General features: G+C 44.9%; 1 protein-coding gene across 7 annotated transcripts in view; it reads right to left on the reverse strand.

The window, feature by feature from the left end:
- Window positions 1-19,997, reverse strand: part of JARID2 (jumonji and AT-rich interaction domain containing 2) — a 259,185-nt gene that overhangs the window by 44,141 nt on the left and 195,047 nt on the right. For all 7 annotated transcript variants that reach the window (XM_072729081.1, XM_072729083.1, XM_072729078.1 and 4 more), the window contains one exon: window positions 4,489-4,665. In XM_072729081.1, coding sequence (XP_072585182.1) covers window positions 4,489-4,642 — 154 coding nt within the window. In that variant the 5' untranslated portion in view covers window positions 4,643-4,665. The remainder of the gene's footprint in view (window positions 1-4,488; window positions 4,666-19,997) is intronic.

Below are 19,997 nucleotides of genomic sequence, written 5' to 3' on the forward strand. Positions count from 1 at the left end.
CCCAAAAGAAACTTCATTCCCTAGAAAATATATATATATATATATATATATATATATATATATATATATACACTGTAGATTATAGTACACAGTCACACACACTATATGAAATACAATTTTAAGAAGAAAGAGATGTACGTAGGATCCATAATGAAGAAAACTGTCATCAGAAGTAGATGCACAGGAACCAGCGTTTATTAGAATTAATGCAGAGAAGAAATCATGGGCCTTGCACCTTTGGTTTCTACAAGTGTCATCAAGGAAAGTGTGGGATGTGTGTCTTTAGGTATGGGCGCAGTTGGCACCCTAGTGAAGCCCAGCTGGTTTGGGCAGGCTCCTTGTTGCTCCTCTATCTTGCACTGTATCTCCAGAGAAGCCAGCACAGTTGGGGAAGAAGGAAGAGAACGCAAGAGCACAAGCAGAAAAGACAGTAAGGGGTGTGTGGGTGCTCAGTTCAGGCACCCCCTCCACTACATCCAAAGACACACACTGTTCCCCCCACAGCCCCCTATCCAAGAGACTTAAAATTCCCTATACAAAAAGAACCCCAGATTATTTCAACACATGAATCTCCAAAGTGAACCTTAAAACCCTTTTACAGTGGCCACAATGTAATTTTCACTCACACGTTAACTATTTAAAACAGAACAATCTCCTGACTTTTAAAAAAAATCAGAAGTCTACTCTGTGTATATATGCAGATATGTGTATCTATAGATAAGTGTACATTTCTTTCCTTGACTCCTAATGGCAGTGACCGTGGTCATTACCTGCTTCCCTCAGAAAAGGTCACTCAATTCCCACACCTCATCTTCAACCTTCATGAAACATTACAATGCAACCATATATCTGCTGCCCCTTCAACACTCTGCAGCTCACGTGAAAAAAGAATTCCAGGGGGCTCAGCGGTTGAGCATCTGCCTTCGGCTCAGGTTATGATCCCAGGGTCCAGGGATCAAGTCCCACATCAGGCTCCCTGCAGGGAGCCTGCTTCTCCCTCTGCCTGTCTCTGCTTCTCTGTCTCTCGTGAATAAATAAAATCTTGAAAAAAGAAATTACAGTAAGCTCAGTGCACAGTGAATGAGGGTAACTTTTGACACTGGAAGGTGAATCATTGAGAAAAATGCCTAGTGAACCAGCAAGTTCAAACAAGCTGAAAAGAAGGAAGTGAGGACCCAACTGCAAGTGGAAAAGCAGACATGGGATTAATTCACCAGACTTGACTGCAATGGTGTGATTTATAAGAAATCTATATTTGGTCATTAAGATATGTATTGGAAGGGCACACCTGGGTGGCTTAGTCTGTCAAGCGTCCGACCCTTGGTTTCGGCTCAGGTCCTGATCTCAGGGGTCATGAGATCAAGCTTCATATTGGGGTCATGAGATCAAGCTTCATATTGGGCTCCCCACTCAGAGTCTACTTGGCTATTCTTTCCATTTACCCCTTCCCCAACTCATGCTCTCTTCTCTATCTCAAATAAATAAATAAAATCTTTAAAAAAAAAAAAAATTAGCTCTCACTCATGATTCCTGACTCATAGCTCCCCAAACCCCGGAATTTCCTAAGCATTGAGAGTGATACTGAGGTCTTCTATTATTTTTAGTGAGGGGACCCTTTGGAAAGTACCAGCAAAACCAACCATGTGAGCAATGGACTAGAACTTTCAGCCCCAACCTCCTGACCTCTGAGAAGGTGAGAGGGGCTGGACGAGGATCAGCCAATGGCCAATGACTTGGTCAATCATGACTTTATGATGTCATCTGCATAGAACCCCAATAGGGTTCTAAGAGCTTCGGGCCTAGGAGACCACGGAGATGCAGAGAGTGGTGGGCATGGGGAGGGCGTGGAAGCTCTGTGCCCTATCCCCATACCTCAGCCTCCAAATGGCCTTTGACCTGTATCCTTTATCATATCCTTTATCAAACTAGTGAAGGTAAGTGTCTCCCTGAGTTCTGTGAGCCACACTAACACAATCAAACCTGAGGGGAGGTTGCTAGAACCTCCAGTGTGTAGCTGGTGGATCAGAAGTCCATGTAACATCGTGGTGTATCTGAGGGGGGATGAGGGGCAGTCTTCCAGGCCTTAGCCCTTCACCTGTGGAATCTGATGCAATCTCTGTACAGGCAGTGTTGTAGTGGAGTTTAATTCTCAGGACCCTGACGATGACCAAGAACTGCTGGTATGTTTTGGAGAAAAGGGGAAACTCACCTGCCCATGCTGGAACTGGGTCCAGAAACCCTAAAAGATGGATGAATTCACCCACCCCAACACAGTGAGAGAATATAAAATAGCATCAAGGAACCACTCTGATATCCTATCTTAATGAAATATATTTCTATCATATGGACACAGAGACCAACCGAGAGGAGTCTAATTTCATGTCTTGTTCATTTACCCTCGACTCCTATTAAATCAAAAGTAAAAACAGAAAATACCATCTCAAGAATTCAAACAACAACAAAAAAAATTCCCAGAGGTCTGCTTTCCGGCTCCATTCTACCTCAGAAAGCTCACCCCCCTCTGACTCCACCAGCCAGGAGCACCAGGATGATACATTTCCAGTATGTTCTCTGGAGTTCTCTCTCTCACCATCGCTGCAAACTCGGTAGATAATAAAGTTCTTAACTACTGCCAAATCACCTCCCTTCCTAATTCCTTTTCTATTACCTCCAGCCCTAGCTCTCCAGGCAGCAGTGAAAAGCTGCTCACCTTTGCTTCCAATCGCCCTTGTGCTCATGTGAACCACTGTGTGTCTGTTCCCTATGTCTAGCCCCTCCTCCACCCCCAAAGGTGATTTCCTTGAACACCCTTCAACATCTCTCTTTTCATTTCAGACAGCTCGGCTACTGAAGGAATCATTCTGAACTTGATCTAATTTTATCTCATTTCCACATCTAAGACCATCTACCGGTTCCCATTCTCCACACTGGAACTGTTCCTCCTGACCAGCAGGGCATGCTATCAACTCCATTCAGCCACTCCCTCTGACTCTGTAGAATAATATCCTATCCTAATGTCCCAACACACAGGTGGGACAAGCATCCCACAACCAGGCCACGTGCCATGGTTCATGAATGGCCATGGCCAAGTTCATCTCTATACCTACACCTGTATTCCAACCTATATCCATAGCTCTCTTCCAACTATCAAGACTTCCTGAGGATCACAGCTGCAGGGGGGAACCTTGTTCAAAGGTTAGACAAAGTGAGGTCATCATTTTGTATTCTATACTGAGAGTATTAACCTCATCTCCCCAACTTTAAATTCTTAAAAAGAGGGTCACATCCTCTACTATACCTGCAGGCCTCCTAAACACAGTCCTAATCAAGAGGCAAGACAAATAATTGTTACAATGACAAAGCAGATATGCTCAACAATGGTGAAAACCAGACACATCCCTATCACATCTAGCCTGTGCTTGGCCGGAACCTCTATTGCCCATGAAATCCAAAACCACAATGGGAGCTCAGTGCACGGCCCTGGAGGGAGAGAAGGAGACATCTTCCTTTGCCTCCATCACTTACTGACAGCACTAGTGACGGGCTGGCTACCTCAAGGGGTCTCTGAGCCCTAAATGAATGGGACACCTTGCATCCTAACAGGAAATGGCCATAATACCTCCTGGTCCCAAACTCCATGCCTGACTCTCCTCTCCTGGCCTATTTTTCTTGCCTACTTTCCCAGTGGGTCCAAGTCCTCCTACCAGCCCTACTCCTGCCACATTTCTCTCCCACCCACTCATTCTCCCAGCTATAATGCCATGAGGAACTCCCGATACCTTGTTACCTCTGGCCAGGCCATGATCTAAAATTCCAGCCTTCTCATATGCTCCCCACTTCCTCAGGTACCTTCACTTTATGTAATCCTCACAATTGATACCAGCTCTATCTTTTCAGAGCACAACCCCAATTAAGTCACTTTCTTGTTGAAAAGCCACTGAACATTTTCAACGGCTAACTGACTTAAGTGGATTCCTCACTGATACTCATTCCTGTCCTCCTCCCACACACTGTAGCACTCAAGGGGGGAAAAATCAGCCTGGTTTATAACATATGTGCATTTACTTGATTCCACATGCTCAGTCATGGTTTTCTTTTTACGTGACCTCCACCCACTAAAATTGCAGTAATTTTAAGGTGATGACAAAAGATTTTCCAAGAGATCATCTTGGCCATCCCTGTTTGGATGTGATCTCTTCCTCTTCCAAATCCCATTATCTGCAGCTCTTACAGGACTGATCATCACCTCCACAATGCAAGAATATCCACATCCATGTCTTAACCATCTGTTCATCTAGAACATACTCAGCTGCACTGATTGTACTCACCTCTTTGCCCTGCTAGTGCCTGGCATCTACAGAAATGTCCAGAACCCATCAACCAGCTACGCAGCCTTCATCTTCTATCTCAACAGATGACCTATTCCAGCTCTCTTGGTCCAAGCTGTAGATGCTAGCATTTTTTACCCCAAATCAAGAATGGACCTACCATGCCCGTTGTGAACATGCTTGTGGGTTTTTCCTTTCCTGGGGGTTGACTGGCATGAAGATGAAGCATTGTTGGTGGCTGTTTTGACGTCTTCCGTCTCATCGTCTTCCTCCTCGACGTCCTCCTCGTCCTGAGAGCTTCCGAAATATACCATGCTGTTGGGCAGCGCAGGAGAACCTGGTGGGTTGAAGAAGACAGCTTGTGAGCACAGGCCTGGGTCCTCAGCATTACACGTAGAGACATTTATTAAGGTACAAACCTAAATCCTCATGCCTGAGCAGATAAAACAAAGCTGTTCATTTCTACTGCCACTTTTATTTTTCAAAATCCCCCAGGAAATAAAACTCCATCTGTGTCCTTTCAATGAATTTCAAGCAAAAATCCCCCCAGTAGGAGGATGATGCCATCCACCAAACACAACAAATCAAAAATTTTAAATCTCATATGAATCACTGGGGGGGGGGGGGGGGGGGGGGGGTGTGTAAGTTTTGACAACCACCAAGAAGTGAATTAAGCAAGGGAGGAGGAAAAATCAGTAATATTAAAAACACCTACTTACAACCTCAAGGAAGAGAGAACGGGACTATTCTGAGGCATGCATTTTACCTACTAGATTCCATGGAATTTAAGCAAATGAATTCAAAAATGAAAGACACACCAGGTGGAATAACAGAATATGACATTTCCTTTATAAGGTAACGGTCTTGTATTCACATTGAGGAGAATAAGAGATGTGGATCACCAAAAATCACAGTACATTTCGAAGCTACTTTGATATCATTATCAGGTTAATAGCATGTAAAATTATTAAAATAAATTCCAACACAAGACTAACTAAACATGGATTTAAAAACAAAATAAAAAACCTCCTAAGAGAAAAACCTCACATCCCTGTCCTTTTATACCTTAATCTTCTGCTCATGCCCCCAAATGTTTCATTTCTGAATTTAAGATAAAGCAGCAGCACCAGAAGATAAGGCTCAATGTTACAGAGATGCACAGCATAGCCCTTCTTTATCAAACAGTGACAATTTAGAAGATCCCTCAACTCACTGGTTATTGTTTAGGACTAGGGGCTGCTTAAAATTCCAGAGAAAATCCCCCAAATTAATTTCCAGCAACGTCAATCTTTTTAAGCATGAAGTATTTTGGGGAGAGCTACGACCAAGTAGAACTATTAAGTGTGAAATTCATTTCTCCTATGGCCTGCTTTCCTGCGAATGAGCGCACACTCCTGTGTATCAACAAAGACACAAGTCATCAATCCGCTCTCTTTCCCAAAGGAGATCTCTAACTTCAGGCACAAAGGTTGAAACCATCCTGGTCCAACTTCTGAGCCACGCAATTAAACAATGACCTGGGAATGAGTAGGCGTGTATCAGGGAGCAGAAGTGGCAAATCCAATACCCATCTTGCAGAAATGCAAAGACCACACAGGCACCACCAAGCCCCCTTCTTTCTATTGCTGTCACGACCTTTTCTGAGTTTTAAGAACCTCGAAAATTATGTGGGTCACACCACTGGGTAGAAACGAAACTCCAAAAGGATGTAAATGGCAGAACAGAGTTGGCTATGGTCTGACAAAAGCCTTTACCCTTGGTCTCCTCCCCTTTGATCATTTCCAATTAGAAGCAGGTTTCCAATGGAAGGAAGGTTCTTATAAACCAGGAGCTACAGACAAAGAAAAAAAGAAAAAAGAAAAAAATAGCCATATTTTCCCTGGAACAACATACCTATACTTGTTCTAAAGTGGTTTCATGGCTAGAACAAGAGTGACGAGGAAAAGAGGGGACCGTGCCCTTCCCAGTCCCCAACACAGAGTCGGCAATTAGGATTCACCACTCACCGCTGTGTACATGGTGGGTGCCTCCGTAGTCAACCAATCCTGGTAGATCTTTTGTTACCAAATCTAATTGTATAAGTACTTTAGACAAAGCAGGACAAACTATACCTTAGCATTCATGAGACAGACAAACGTTTGTTTGCCAGGCTCCTACTCATCCTAGCGTATAACATGTTACATGCTGTTTGGACAGACCTAGCAAGGACCTTTAATTCTTGGAAGCTCCAGACTCAATCATTAAACTTCCCTCTTCAGCAGAATGAGAGGGAACAAGTGAATCAGCTCTTCAAGTTCCTTCCATATTAAATTACCCATGTCTGATTTCTTGTGAAGAAGAGCTCTATCGTGGATACTCTGACCAGCCTGAGAACAGCCTGAGTGTGGAGAGCCTGCAGCCCCCCGTGGACTCCACCACCCACCAGGGGCCAGCAGGGGAAGGAATATGCTGGTGGGGCTGTTCAGCTAGTCCCTCCAGCCCTCCAGGGTCTCCTCTCCCAGCAGGAAATGCAGCAAACTCTGCAGCCAAGACCATAGAGGAGTCACGTTGGGGGGGGGGGGGGGGGGGGTGTCGCGGGATTGGGGGTGGTGAAGTAACATGGATAAACATGGTCTAGGTTTCAGGGAGAATCAGCTAAATATCCAAGTGCAACATATGAAAAACAAAGCGTTAACTTCCGCTTAACAGAATCTGTTGAGGATGTTTTAAGACCCAAACCTTGGATGAGTAGCATGAACCAATTATCCCATTTCCTCCTACTCAAGATTTTGAAAGAACGGGGTGAACGTAGTTATGTTCCAAATAACTAAAATGGAGAAGGTGTCTAGAAGCATCTAAGTTTCGTTAATATTCCTAAAAGCAGGCACATAGGGTCATTTCTTCCACGAGGGCAGCAAATAACCAATCTTTTGAATCCATCTGTTCTGGCAGCTTCTCAGCAAATACAAATCAACTGCTCTAACCTCCCAGGTATTCTAGAAGAAAGAGACTAACACAAGACACAGGTTAAGATGTGAAGAATTCGAGGACGGGGTGTCTCTGAGGAGCATCCTCACACTGAAACTCCAACCACCACCAAGTCCTGGGGAAGCTGGCTCTGCAGTCAGGTGGGGAAGGAGTCCACCTGCCCTAAGTTCGGGGACTCAGCGATACATGCAGAGGGGCGTGTGTTCATCAGGACGGCTGACCTGCTGATCTGGACCCAGAGGCTAAGCATCATCGAAGAGAAGGTAACAATGGGTTCTCAAACCAGATGAGGAACAGAGGAGAGGCCAATATGAGAAAGGAAGAAATACTTTTGAGAGAAGTGGTAAGCGGAAGGTAAAGGCTCAATACTCAGTAATAATGAACCTAGGGGTGGGGGGTGGGGGAGGGGGGACATGTCAGCCAATTACTCCAAGGCAAAATGATGCCTGTAGATCACATCCTCAGCTTGTACCAAGGCTCCCCCCTGCAGGTGCCACTCATCACAACCCAGCTCCTCCTGGGTTATAGCCTTACCATCCTTTAGGTGGCCTGTGTTCACAAGGCCACTGCCAACCAGTAACCTGTCCACTGGGAGCAGCCTTGTGAACCATTTGCTTTTGCCCGTGAAGAACAGACCTCCCGAATGTTCCTGGGTACCCTCGTGCCCTTCCATTTCACTAAACTTCATAGTCTAACCGAAGCAAGTAGAAAACACTAAACCCAACAGAGCTGGTACTCTGTCACTATGTGGCTACTGTATGGAATCCTTCCAAGACCCTGCTGGCATGTCCATTTGCAAAGCTAGCATTCAGATCAGGACAAACCAGGGGGAATTGGCCAAGAGCAAAAGGAGCTTTCATTCTCATGGAGATAAAACTGGTAAATTATCCTGTTATTTCATGTCATGGTAAAAATTATCAAGGTGACAGAAATACTGTTATATGCTAATACTTGGGAGAATAACCATATAACAACTTTACATATATAAGCAAGGGAAGCAAAAAGGAACCACAACTGGTTAAAGGTGTTTGCATAGGACACATTTGTTCTTAGCCTAGATTCAAGCTCGATTATCTAATTTACTGATTAAAGAAAGAGGAACCTGCTAGACACAAAAAAAGATGAAGGAAGGGCATTTTAAAATCCCTAACACAGTCTGAGTTATTTATCACTAGTGAAAATTATCCAACATTCGCCAGGTTAAGAGGGGTGAATGTATTACATAATCATATTGACGCAGAGTCCACAGAAAGCTAAGTCAGCTAAGTCAGCATTTGAAAAGAGAAGAGTACATATGCTTTCAATGTTTTCATCGAAAACAGTAATGCAACTTATAGATCCTGGCACACAAGAAGTATGCTTCATCTCTAGGCAATTTATTAGGGAAAATTCTCTACTCCAAACGTCCCTTGAGACAGACACTGGGAAAGCTCACTGTGGGTGTAGTGCTCAGGAAAACAGGACTGGAGCCACCGGGATGAAGACAGGGAAGAGGGGGCTGGGTGGTTTGACAACACGAAAAAGCTTTCCCAGAGATCTTCCCTTTCCACAACAGGGCCCACCAACCACCTGCCATACACCACCAGCAAAGACCGGGAAACCAGAGGTCTCTGAGAGCACTCAGCAGCCCTCCATTCTGAGCTCTGCCCTGCTGTTCTCAGGGTGGTCTCACCACACTGAGAGACAAGTGTCATCCCGTGATGTTAATTAACAACAGAGTAAGGCTAGTTTACCACGCAGAATTATACAGCCTGTCTCCCTTACAAACTATAGTCCTAGAGATGGAATTCTTGAAAGGTGAAGGTTTCCAAAGATTTAAGGAATGTGCAGGATATTTGGGGAGAGGAGAGGGAGTTTTTATACCCAATACATCATAAATGTGTATTGAGCATATACAGTTTTCTCTTAAAATTACAGGCAGATTTTTCTCTTCTGATTATTCAAGTGCATTAGCAAATGTGGAAAAAAAATCTGAACTTGGATCAGATAAGTGGAATCGGGAGTACAGAATGCATGTGCGCTTTGCCAAAGCCGTATTTCATTACTTTTCAGAATTAGCTGGCAATGTCTCCACAATATTTACTGAAGTGAAAACCAAATGTTTTCATCTGGACAAAAATCAAACTGTGGTATGTTACAACCACAACAGAAATCATTTTAATCCAAAAGCTTGCTTTCTCTAATTTGGGCTGTGGTTTCTATAAAATTGGATTCTTCTCCATGAATCATAATCATGTACACATACAAGCCCTCCTTCCCATTATCTTCCCTCCCCCGACCAGTTCTTTATCTTAACAAGCTAAACATAGCTCAGTTCTATTTTGGAAAGACCCTACAGGGATTCCCTGCACGCAGTCATTTAGCTAGAGAATCAAATTCCGTAGCTTGACCTAATAAACCTGGCTGGCCCACTGGGTTGGCATTTCCTCGACTGATCTTTTGGGGATACATACACAGAATGAAAAGCAGCCGGGCCCCACTACCATATGAAATTTTACAGCAAAAACTTCAGTGTGAACTAGAAGGGGCTGAGTAGGGGGAAGGACAGAGGGATAGTTATTTACTGATTTCCTGAGGTAGAGGAAAGTTCGAATCGCCTACATGGGAGAGTCAGAAAAAACTGCGGTTGCAGTTGCCTGGGGTCATTCACCTCACCACGTACGCAGCAGGCGCCAGGCTAGGAGCCAGTGACCCGGACAGATCAGAGGTCTCCGATCCTGCATACTCCGGTTCCCCCTGCAGGGAACACCAAGCACCCCGAAAAGGCTGTGGGACAACCAGAACACACCGAATGGCAGTGTGTCTTTGGTCTCCTCCAGGTCGGCCTTTAGAATTTACCAGGTGGGAAGAATTCACAGCACGAGTTCCCAAACTTCACACTTCTGGGTGCCCTAAGATTATCTGCCATACCCAGCTTTCCCACGTGCTGTTTTCTGGAAAGTGACCCAACGTTCATCCCTATATTCTATCAGTAGAAAACGAGTACCACTTGTGTTAAAGGAAGGGTAATTAAAATTACAATAAAATTTTAAACCGTTGAGCTAAAGCCATTTCTGGCACCAGCAGGGACACGTGCAGTAGGGCAGCGGGGAGAGCCCACTGGGCCAAAGGCCCAATTCAAAAGGCACCCCTAATTCCTCACGGGATAAGGAGCTGCCTATGCAGTGGGGCTCCGTCCTGAGATGGCTGTTCTTATTATGTGCAAATCCGAATCACTGAAGAAGACCCTCCATGGAATCCAAAATTCTAGAATGAAGTCAGGAGTCATGTGCCCATTCATTGTGAGACTCCGGTTTGTGTGTCTGCACAGTGAGGATGAGGTCCTCAGCTATACCAACTGTCATGGTATATGGTCATATCAAAGGATATGAGGTCATGTACGCAAAAGTACTGATATGACATCAGGCTCAATTCTCGACTTCACTGACAGAAACTTCAGAATTATAAAATCAGTCTGTCAGGTAAGTTCACATAGGAACAAAAGCAACTTATTTCCCATCTGCTTTCCAAAACGGGGAAAGCAAGCAGATTGAAAACAAGAATCTACAGGAATAGAGAATATAACCAACCAAGTGAACTAACTCAACAGTTAAGATTTCTGGAACTGGCAGTGAGTGAGTAAATGCCAAGTAAGAGCTGGAAACCTTCAGCCACATGAAGGTCTTGTAAGAACAGGGAGGAAGTGGTGACCACCTCACCACCGGGCCAGTCTTTCCCATGCATTCCTCCTCCGTTTTCTCCGGTGTGTTCCTCTGGGTACAGGCCTAGGCACATGTACAGCCAGTTGTGCCGATCGGATCCCACAGCTAGGAACTTCCCCAAGGTGAGGGCACGTGTCCTACCTGCCTGAGCCCTAACCCTACGGACTCAGCAGCGAGAACCACTCCCCCCCCCCCCCGCCCCATTGTCAACTCCCCCTGATCTGCCTGTAGCAGCAGGAGACACGATCTTTTAATTGACAGCTGGAACCCTCTCTTTAAAGTATTTCCCAGGTTATCTATACAACATGGCTTCAAACATACATAAATACATATCCAACCAAACACAAGGAGGGCTTGTGTCCATCTGGCTCTGTCTCAGATGGACACACAGAACACGCCATACAGCAGAACCTAACCTACCCCTAACCCACCCATCAGATTTGGTAGCGGAAGCAAGTTAGAAAGTAGCTTTATCATGGTCACACAGCCACTCTGAATACCAACATCTTTTCTTTCTTCATCATGCAGAGCGTCCACAAATCCTAACAGACACTGAACACTGAAAAGGGTCACCTTGCCTGGGGGATGACATGCATACTGTGAAAATTAATAAAAGGAGACCTGATTAGAGTGGAGAGGCTAGAGGGTAACCGGGTACACCATCCATGTAAATTACAGTAACAAGTGTCCATTTTCAGGCCCCAACAGAAAACAGACTCCCACAGGGACAGATGTTTACTGTATCGCCTGTAAGAAATCCACCATCCCTGCTGCTCAGCCCCTGAGAAATGGTCACCACTGTGAACTCTTGTTCTTCCCCAAAGGACTTTCATGCAAAGTAACCCCTTCCCACTTCCGCCTCCACAAAACGTTCTTCTTTGTTGGGTTTGCTTGATGGTAGGCTGTGGTTTGTATGCCTGATTTACAATTTCCTGCTACCCCCAAGTAAGTCCATTTCTGCTGGTAAAATAATTGAGTTTTAAGGTTAACAATACTGAGGACATTAGTGGTCTTAGAATAATGATGTGCACATCAGCAAACAGAACTGTCCTGACTTAAAAGTTGTCCCCCCATCTACCTTCTCTAAATGGATTGGGAAAAAAAAAGGAGATACTAAGAGAACCTCTAGAAATTAAGAAGACCAGAGACAACTGTGAGGAATACCACTGAATCCGTGCCAGGAGCCACTGGTGGGGAAAAGGGAGCCTGCTTTATCTTCAGGGAGGGCACAGCCTGGTCAGAGGCCAGCTGGCCTGGAGCAGGGCCAGTTCTGCAAGCAAAATGTCTTGAAATCTTAACAACGGATCAAGGTCACAGTGCAATTAAAAGGGATCCATCCTTCCCCTCCTCAGTGCTAAAGAACTCCATGGTTTCCATATTTCTTCCTAACTAGCCTGATAAACTATCCTGGCAAATAAATTGCTTGCTCAGCAGAGCTCAGCCATGTAACACAGACTCAACTGGAAAAGGAAGAATAGAAGGCTGGTCTGATCTGCAGAATAGAGAGGGGGCCCACACTTTAGCCCTTGGGGTGGTGAGAATACCATTCTGGATCCTACCTCTCTCCGTGACCTATCTCAGAAGGAACCATCAAAAAAAGTTGTGTACCACTGCGACAATGTACCTTCCTCCCCAAAGATCTCATATAATGTAAAAGCATTCCCATTTTGCTCAACGAAGTTCATTATGAGCGCCGAAGTGTTCCTTGCAATTGGAGGATTACTTAATTGCTTTCTAGCAGGTTAATCCCCTTTCATTCTGTGACCTCTAAACCACCCCAGGCTTTCTGCTTTTGCCCTACTTACAATTTATAGTCCTCAATACCCAAAGCCAGTACTCTATCCACATATGTGCTCCTTGTCAATAAGGCCAGCAATTGTCTTTAGAAAAAAACTTGCTGGGCGGGCTACCTGCAATCTTGTCTACTGTCTATTCTGCTGGTCTTCCAGAAGATTCCTTCCTAACTAAATCTCAAATCCCAGTTTACCTCCTGGGGAAACTCCATGTATTGGGATGACCACCACTGTCATCGGCTGGGCCTATTTAACACCCGGTAATTTTAGGATGACTCCACAGCAACAGGGAGCCAGACACCACCTATCCACTTTATAAATGAGGAAACAGGCTTATAGCAGATTAAGTCACCTGTCAGAGATGGAAGATTGCTTGGTCATGGATGCTTCAACAACCACCCCCATCTCCCCCAACCCCCCCAGGGGAAGAACTTTCTGCAGCCTCAAGCCATTTCCCAGGATCACTTTCTGAAAGGCCCAGGTGTGGTAAATCACTTTGTCAGATGCCCAGCCCCAGTGGGACCCAAGTACCTAGCCCAAGGCCTGCAGAAGTGGACACAGCTCACTTCCCTGCATTAACTTGAGGCCTCCCAAGCAACAAACCCCAACACCAATCCATGCCTCAGCAGGGGCCGACCCCACTCCCCTCCCACAAAGCCAGCTCAAGTGTTCCTTCTTTTGCACAGCCTTCCCAAGGCAGCCCTGCTCAGAGGGCCATTTACCTCCGGCTTGTACATGGTACACACCTCTGCCCAGGCATCTTCCACTTGTTTACTGTGAGCATCTATGCTTTCCCAATTTCTCATCTGTTTTCTAGGTGTCTAGCATATAAAAAGAGTTCAACAGAGGCTTTCTGAATTAATTAGCAGTTGAATGACAGCTGATCACTGAAGATTCTCTAAGACTCTGGGAACAAAAGGCAGGCAAGTCCCTAAACAGAAAGCACTGCTTCACAAAGACTGACAGTGCTGTTCCTTTACCAAGAATACCTGTCCCACCCCCCACTTAGGAGCTCTCCACCCTGCAGGTCTGTGATGCTCCGCTGTGACAGCCCACGATCAGAAGAACCAACCTTGGGGTGGGGGTGGGGGGTTGTCAAGAATCCCCTTTGGGAATCTCCCTTGTTTGCAGTGCCCCATAAAGAGAAAAATGTAAATAAGAGAATCATTTAACCTGCCACTACTCTACTGTGTTAAGCTTTTTAATCTGTTAATAATCATAGTCACCAAACAAAGAGAAGACGACCCAACTCATTAAGAGCGGTGAGCAGTGACAGGTAACGGGCTATGGCCTGAATTGCTAGGCGCTGCACACCACACACGGCCCCTTCCACGAGGGTACCAGGCGAAGATACTAATTATGCCTCTGGCAGGAGACATGTGGACCCCCTTCAAAGCAGCTACTTAAGGATAAATACACTGCAGGGCAAACACTTCAGGCCCCACTGCACTATTCATCCCATGTTCCATTCTTTTAGAAATTTTAGGTGTTGATCTTAAATAGGAAAGGAGAGAGAGCCTTGCTGAGCTTAGCTGAAAGTCTCTGAGGGCCTGGAAGCAGCTTTTTTTAAATCGCTAAGGCTTTTTAACTCTGAAAGACTGGCTGGTATGTTTACACATCTACATGCTAATCCCGGTGTTATTAATGGTATGGAGATTCCCCCCACCCACCCAGGTTTTCGTTGAAAACACCTGATGGAGGTGAGGGCATGCTCTCAGGCTGGCTGGAGACTGTGCACAGATAATCAACGATCCCTCAAGACCTCCATTCGCCATCTCTTCTTCAAGCTTGGGATTTATTCTCTTCCACATTCCAAATTAGCAGCAGCAGGATCACAGGTAATACTGGGGGCCCTGTACTCCTCGGCAACAAACACTTCCAGGTCTTTGATTCTTTCATTACTTCTGCAGCCAGACTCTTCTCCATCTAAATAAAGAGCTTATGAAAGGCTGTTTTTTACACCCAACAGTGTCCGTCAATTCCCCCAAGGCTGATGGAGCCAACAGGGCTCCTTATGGGGAACCTAGAGTTTGGGGCTCTGACTAGCTCTCTGCACAATGGAATCAGCAACCCAAGAAGAAAGCCCTAAATGCAGGTATGAGGGTGTTAGCCACGTTCCTAGCTGCTAACTTCAGGAAGACAAGGCAAAGCCCTAACTGTGGATGCATGACATTAGCTGCTGAAACCGAAAGTCAGAAATACATCTAAGTGTAAACAAGGAATCTGATCAATGATGACAGACTCCAAAAAATGGAACAGGTACTAATGGGATACTGTTAGGCAGCAAAAGCAGACTATGCAAATGAAAACGAAATGCAGTTCCTCTGGCAGAGAAGTCAGGTTCACAGAGGGGTGGGGGTGGGGGGGAGACACATATTTCACACACACACACACACACACACACACACGGAAGGCTCAGTAATATTTTCATCACAGAGGTGGTTAACAGTGGCTGTCTTCTGGGAGAGCCAAGGGAGAGTATTTTGGATTTATTATTTTGCCTACTTCCCCATCTTTTCTGCTGATGTTCCCTAGGAAAACATGAAATACTTTCCTGATGGGGAAAAAAGAAAATGCTAACACTATCTTTCTTAATTTCAAATATTAATAAAATTACTCAAGTACCACTGCAGCAGGGATCTGTTTAACCCTTGTCCACATCAAAGTAGGAGTTTTAATTAGCTCAAGCAATCACACTGCTCAAGATCCACACCATTTCCAGGACTGGGAAGGTACCATAGAGGAATCACCTATCATTTGGGGCTTCTGGAGCCATATCAGATTAAGTACTCCTGACCTCACAAAAACATGATTTAAAAAAAAAAGCTAAAGAGGATTCAAACTTTTTAAAAATATTTTTATTTTTTTAAAAAAATATTTTATTTATTCATGAGAGACAGAGAGAGGCAGAGACACAGGCAGAGGGAGAAGCAGGCTCCATGCAGAGAGCCGGAAGCGGGACTCGATCCTGGGTCTCCAGGATCAGGCCCTGGGCTGAAGGTGGCGCTAAACTGATGAGCCACCCGGGCTGCCCAGGACTCGGGCTGCCCAGGACTCAAACTTTAATACCTCCATATAGTAGAGTACAGTATTGTGTGTCAAATCCTTCCTGTTTATCAACTAAAACCAAATATTAAAACCTATTTTATTACCTGGCTGATAAACATAGAACTACATTTCCAAAGCTCAGAGCATTTTTACACAATTGTTTTAAACACCACCTAGACCTCACTTCCTGAAATCTGTTCCATCTGACAACACAACGTAAATTGTGGCTACCATGTGACATGCTTCTCTTTTACCTGGAACCCTGAAACGTCTAAGCCAGGACTGGGTAACGTTTTTCCCTGGATGCCATCTACCTGAGCAAACAGAATGCCTCGCTAAGATCCTTCTCCAGGGGATCCCTGGGTGGCTCGGCGGTTTGGCGCCTGCCTTTGGCCCAGGGCATGATCCTGGACTCCCGGGATCGAGTCCCACGTTGGGCTCCCAGCAGAGGAGCCTGCTTCTCCTCTCTGCCTGTGTCTCTGCCTCTCTCTGTCTATCATAAATGAATAAATAACATCTTTAAAAAAAAAAAAAGATCCTTCTCCAAATCTGCCAAACCACAGAGGCATTCTTAAAAATAATGCATACACAGGTATGCACAGCACAAATCCCTCTCTAAAAAACGAGCTGCACCCACTCCACAGTAAAAACTTTCCTAACTAAATTCAGTTCTCAACAGCCAATTTTCTGACATCCTGAAGGAACACGATCATGGACCCTTTCCCTAAAGAAAAGGACATAGGAAATCACAGCCCCAAGTTAAATCTGGCTCCAACTGCAATAAGATGCCACAATGACACAGAGGCAGTTTCACCACCAGTGAACAATATTTACCTGAACCACCTGCTGCTGCTGACATAGTTAATCCTTTCAGAGACTCCTTTGGCTCAGATTCCTTGCTCTGAGCACCTGGGCCCACATGGGCTCTCCATTAGAGAGGACAGCATGGCTTACTGCTCAGGCTCCTCTCTTTCCTTCACAGCCAACTCAGGATGCAAGCCTCTCACGCTGGTTTCACACGTTCCCCCCCCCCCCACCCTCAACCCCCTGGGATCACTAGAGTCTCGGCAGGGAGCTCTTTAAAACCTAAAGTAGATGAGCCACCTACCTCATTTCCCTTTGGTCCAGGCCAAGGGATCTCTGGCTGCTAGACAATTTCTAAGTGAAACTATTCTCCTTTGTGTCTCAAGAGTCTGAAAACTTTCAATAGCCTATATTGTCCAAAGTGAATGTTAACTCTTCATTTTCCCATCTTTAACGAGTGATTTTTTTTTTTAAGAATTTATTTACTTATTCATGAGAGAGGCAGAGACACAGGCAGAGGCAGAAGTAGACTCCCTGGAGGGAGCCTAATGTGGGACTCGATCCCAGGACCCTGGGATCATGACCTGAGCCAAAGGTAAGTCTGAGCCAAAGGCCAACAAACACTCAACCACTGAGCAACCCAGGAATCCCTAATGAGTAATTCCTAAAGCAAATCGCAGGGAGAGAGACCAGGGAGGGAGGAGTAACCATGGTGGCCCAGGTGGGGTGTCAGAGCCAGAGAAGGAGGAGGGTGTTCACAAGTGGGGCCGCCAAATAAGGAGTGTCAGAGCCAGGAATGTGTAGAAGGGTTCCATGTGGTGGAGGAAGAGGTGGCAGCAGAGATTGGAGGGGGCAGGGGGTTCACGCTGGAAAAACACTGACCAAATGAACAAGTACAGTATGGATAACAAAAACCAGGTCTCTGTCTTTACCGTGGAAAGGAAGAAAACCGGAATGACCCATTGGTGTTAAACTGAAATCAGAGGTATTGATGTTAATTCATAGTATTCAACAGACACAGAGACGCGGATCTACATCTAGATACACTAAATGAGCAAATGTGTGTACACACACACACACTGCACACATTCACAGAGCACCTAAGAGAAATGACACTCCAGATGAGAGCACACTGCAGGCCCAGATTGTGGCATCCCAAGAGCAGCTGCCACTTAAAACCAGGCTCCCTGGAGAAGTGGGTGGTTCCAACGCTGAGGAAGAGAACAGACAAGAATAGCCTGGAGCACGGATGGACCAAGCAGCCAGGCTGGGAAGAGGACAGCGAGCAAGCAAAGAGGCCAAAGAAGCCAGCATGTAGGGGTTTCACTGAAGAGATCTGGGACAAGCTAAACAACGAAATATAGCAATAAAGGGGCACCTGGCTGGTTCAGTTGGTAAAACACACGACTCATTCATGGAGTTGGGAGCTCCACGGGGCGGGGGACAGATTGTATTTAAAAAAAAAAAAATCTTTCAATGAAGATTGGAAAACAAATTTATATATATATATATTTTTTTAAATATATATTTATAAAATACATATATGTGACCAATACACACACACATATATACACACTTAAATTTGTAATTGGCTCCATGCCAAACACAGAGTCTGATGTGGGCTTTGAACCCACAATGGTGAGATCAAGAGTCACACGCTTAATGGACTGAGCCCCCAGGCACCCCAAAATAGTTTAAAGAATAAATGGATTATGACCCTTTGAATGAAATGAGCCCATACAGATTTTCAAAAATGAATAGTGTTTAACGAGAACTGGAAAATGGGAGATTCAGAGAACCTCTCAAACAAAACACTTCTAAATTACAAGGGATGAAAAAGAGAACTTCATACTGGAAAAGCCTGACAGACCCTCCTTAATGAGTGATTGATAAAAGGATAGCCTGAAATTGTGTACCCCTTGAAAGGACGCAATGAGAAGAATCACTTTTATGCTAGTCCTACCAAAACTGCAAAACATGAATCTGATGAGGAGAAAACAACCGGAATGGAAGGTCCTTCTACAAAACAACTGGCCTGTAACCTCCAAGAGTCAAGATCACGAAAGACAAAGGCTGAGGAGGACCTGCTCTGGAACAGGACAATTAAAAACGCCCAACTGGGCCCTGGATCCTCCCACTCCAAACTGGAGCCTCTCTAGGGCAATGGAAGCCAATCTGAGATGAGAATTTGTAAGTAGTAGTAATGGATCACTGTCAATGTCCTACTTTGCATCATTGTAAGAGAATGTCATTTTTTTAAAAGATTTTTTTGGAGAGGGCAGCCCCAGTAGTGCAGTGGTTTAGCGCTGCCTGCAGTCCAGGGTGTGATCCTGGAGTCCCGGGATTGAGTCCCGCGTCGGGCTCCCTGCATGGAGCCTGCTTCTCCCTCTGCCTGTGTCTCTGCCTCTCTCTATCTCTCTCTCTGTGTCTCTAATAAATAAATAAATAAACAAACAAATAAATAAATAAATAAATCTTTAAAGAAAAAAAAAGTTGTTTTTTTTTTGTTTTTGGAGAGAGAGAAGAGCATGAGCAGGGGAGGGAGCAAAGGGAGAAGAAGAAGCAGACTCCCCACTGAGCAGGGGGCCCGATATGGAGCTCCATACCAGGACCCTGAGGATCATGACCTAAGCCAAAGGCAGATGCTCGACCAACTGAGCCACCCAGACCCCCGAGAATGTGCTTACTTTAAGAAAAAACATAAAAATACTAATTTAATATATTTAAGAAAATATATATTAATGTGTTAAGAAGCAATGAAGTACAAGGTGGAAATTCTCAAATCATTTAGGAAAAAATTCTACTGTACTTAAATCTTGCTGTAACTTACTTCATAAAACTATTTTTTTAAGCACAGAACTCTAAACCTCCAGCCCCGCCCCCACAAAATGACCTCTTCCTCTGGCTCACCTTCTGTCAACAAATGTCACCAGAGGGAACCTCCGGGTTCATGGCTTTCTATTCCAACACGCCTCTGCAGCTACCATGGCCGAAAGAGACGGACTCCTTGAGCTCTCTGACATTCTCCTACATCTTTCATCAACAAGTGTTACAAACTTAGTTCCTGTAAATAACCACTTTCGCAAGTAAGATCATGCAAATCTAAACTCAACTTTTATTATGAAATTTTATCCTTGACCTTGCAACTCTGTGAATCAGTCCTGTCTATGTATATAGACCACTATTTTCACCATTTACATACAGTTGGCCCTTGAACAATATGGAGGTGAGTTAGGGGTATTGGAATCCATGTGTACCTTATGACACCCCAAAATTTAACTACTAATAGCATACTGTTAACCAAAAGACTTACCTATAATATAAGCAAGTGATTAACAAGTATTATGTATGCCATA

Source organism: Vulpes vulpes, chromosome 12 (genome assembly GCF_048418805.1).
Source record: "Vulpes vulpes isolate BD-2025 chromosome 12, VulVul3, whole genome shotgun sequence".
Lineage (NCBI taxonomy): Eukaryota > Metazoa > Chordata > Mammalia > Carnivora > Canidae > Vulpes > Vulpes vulpes.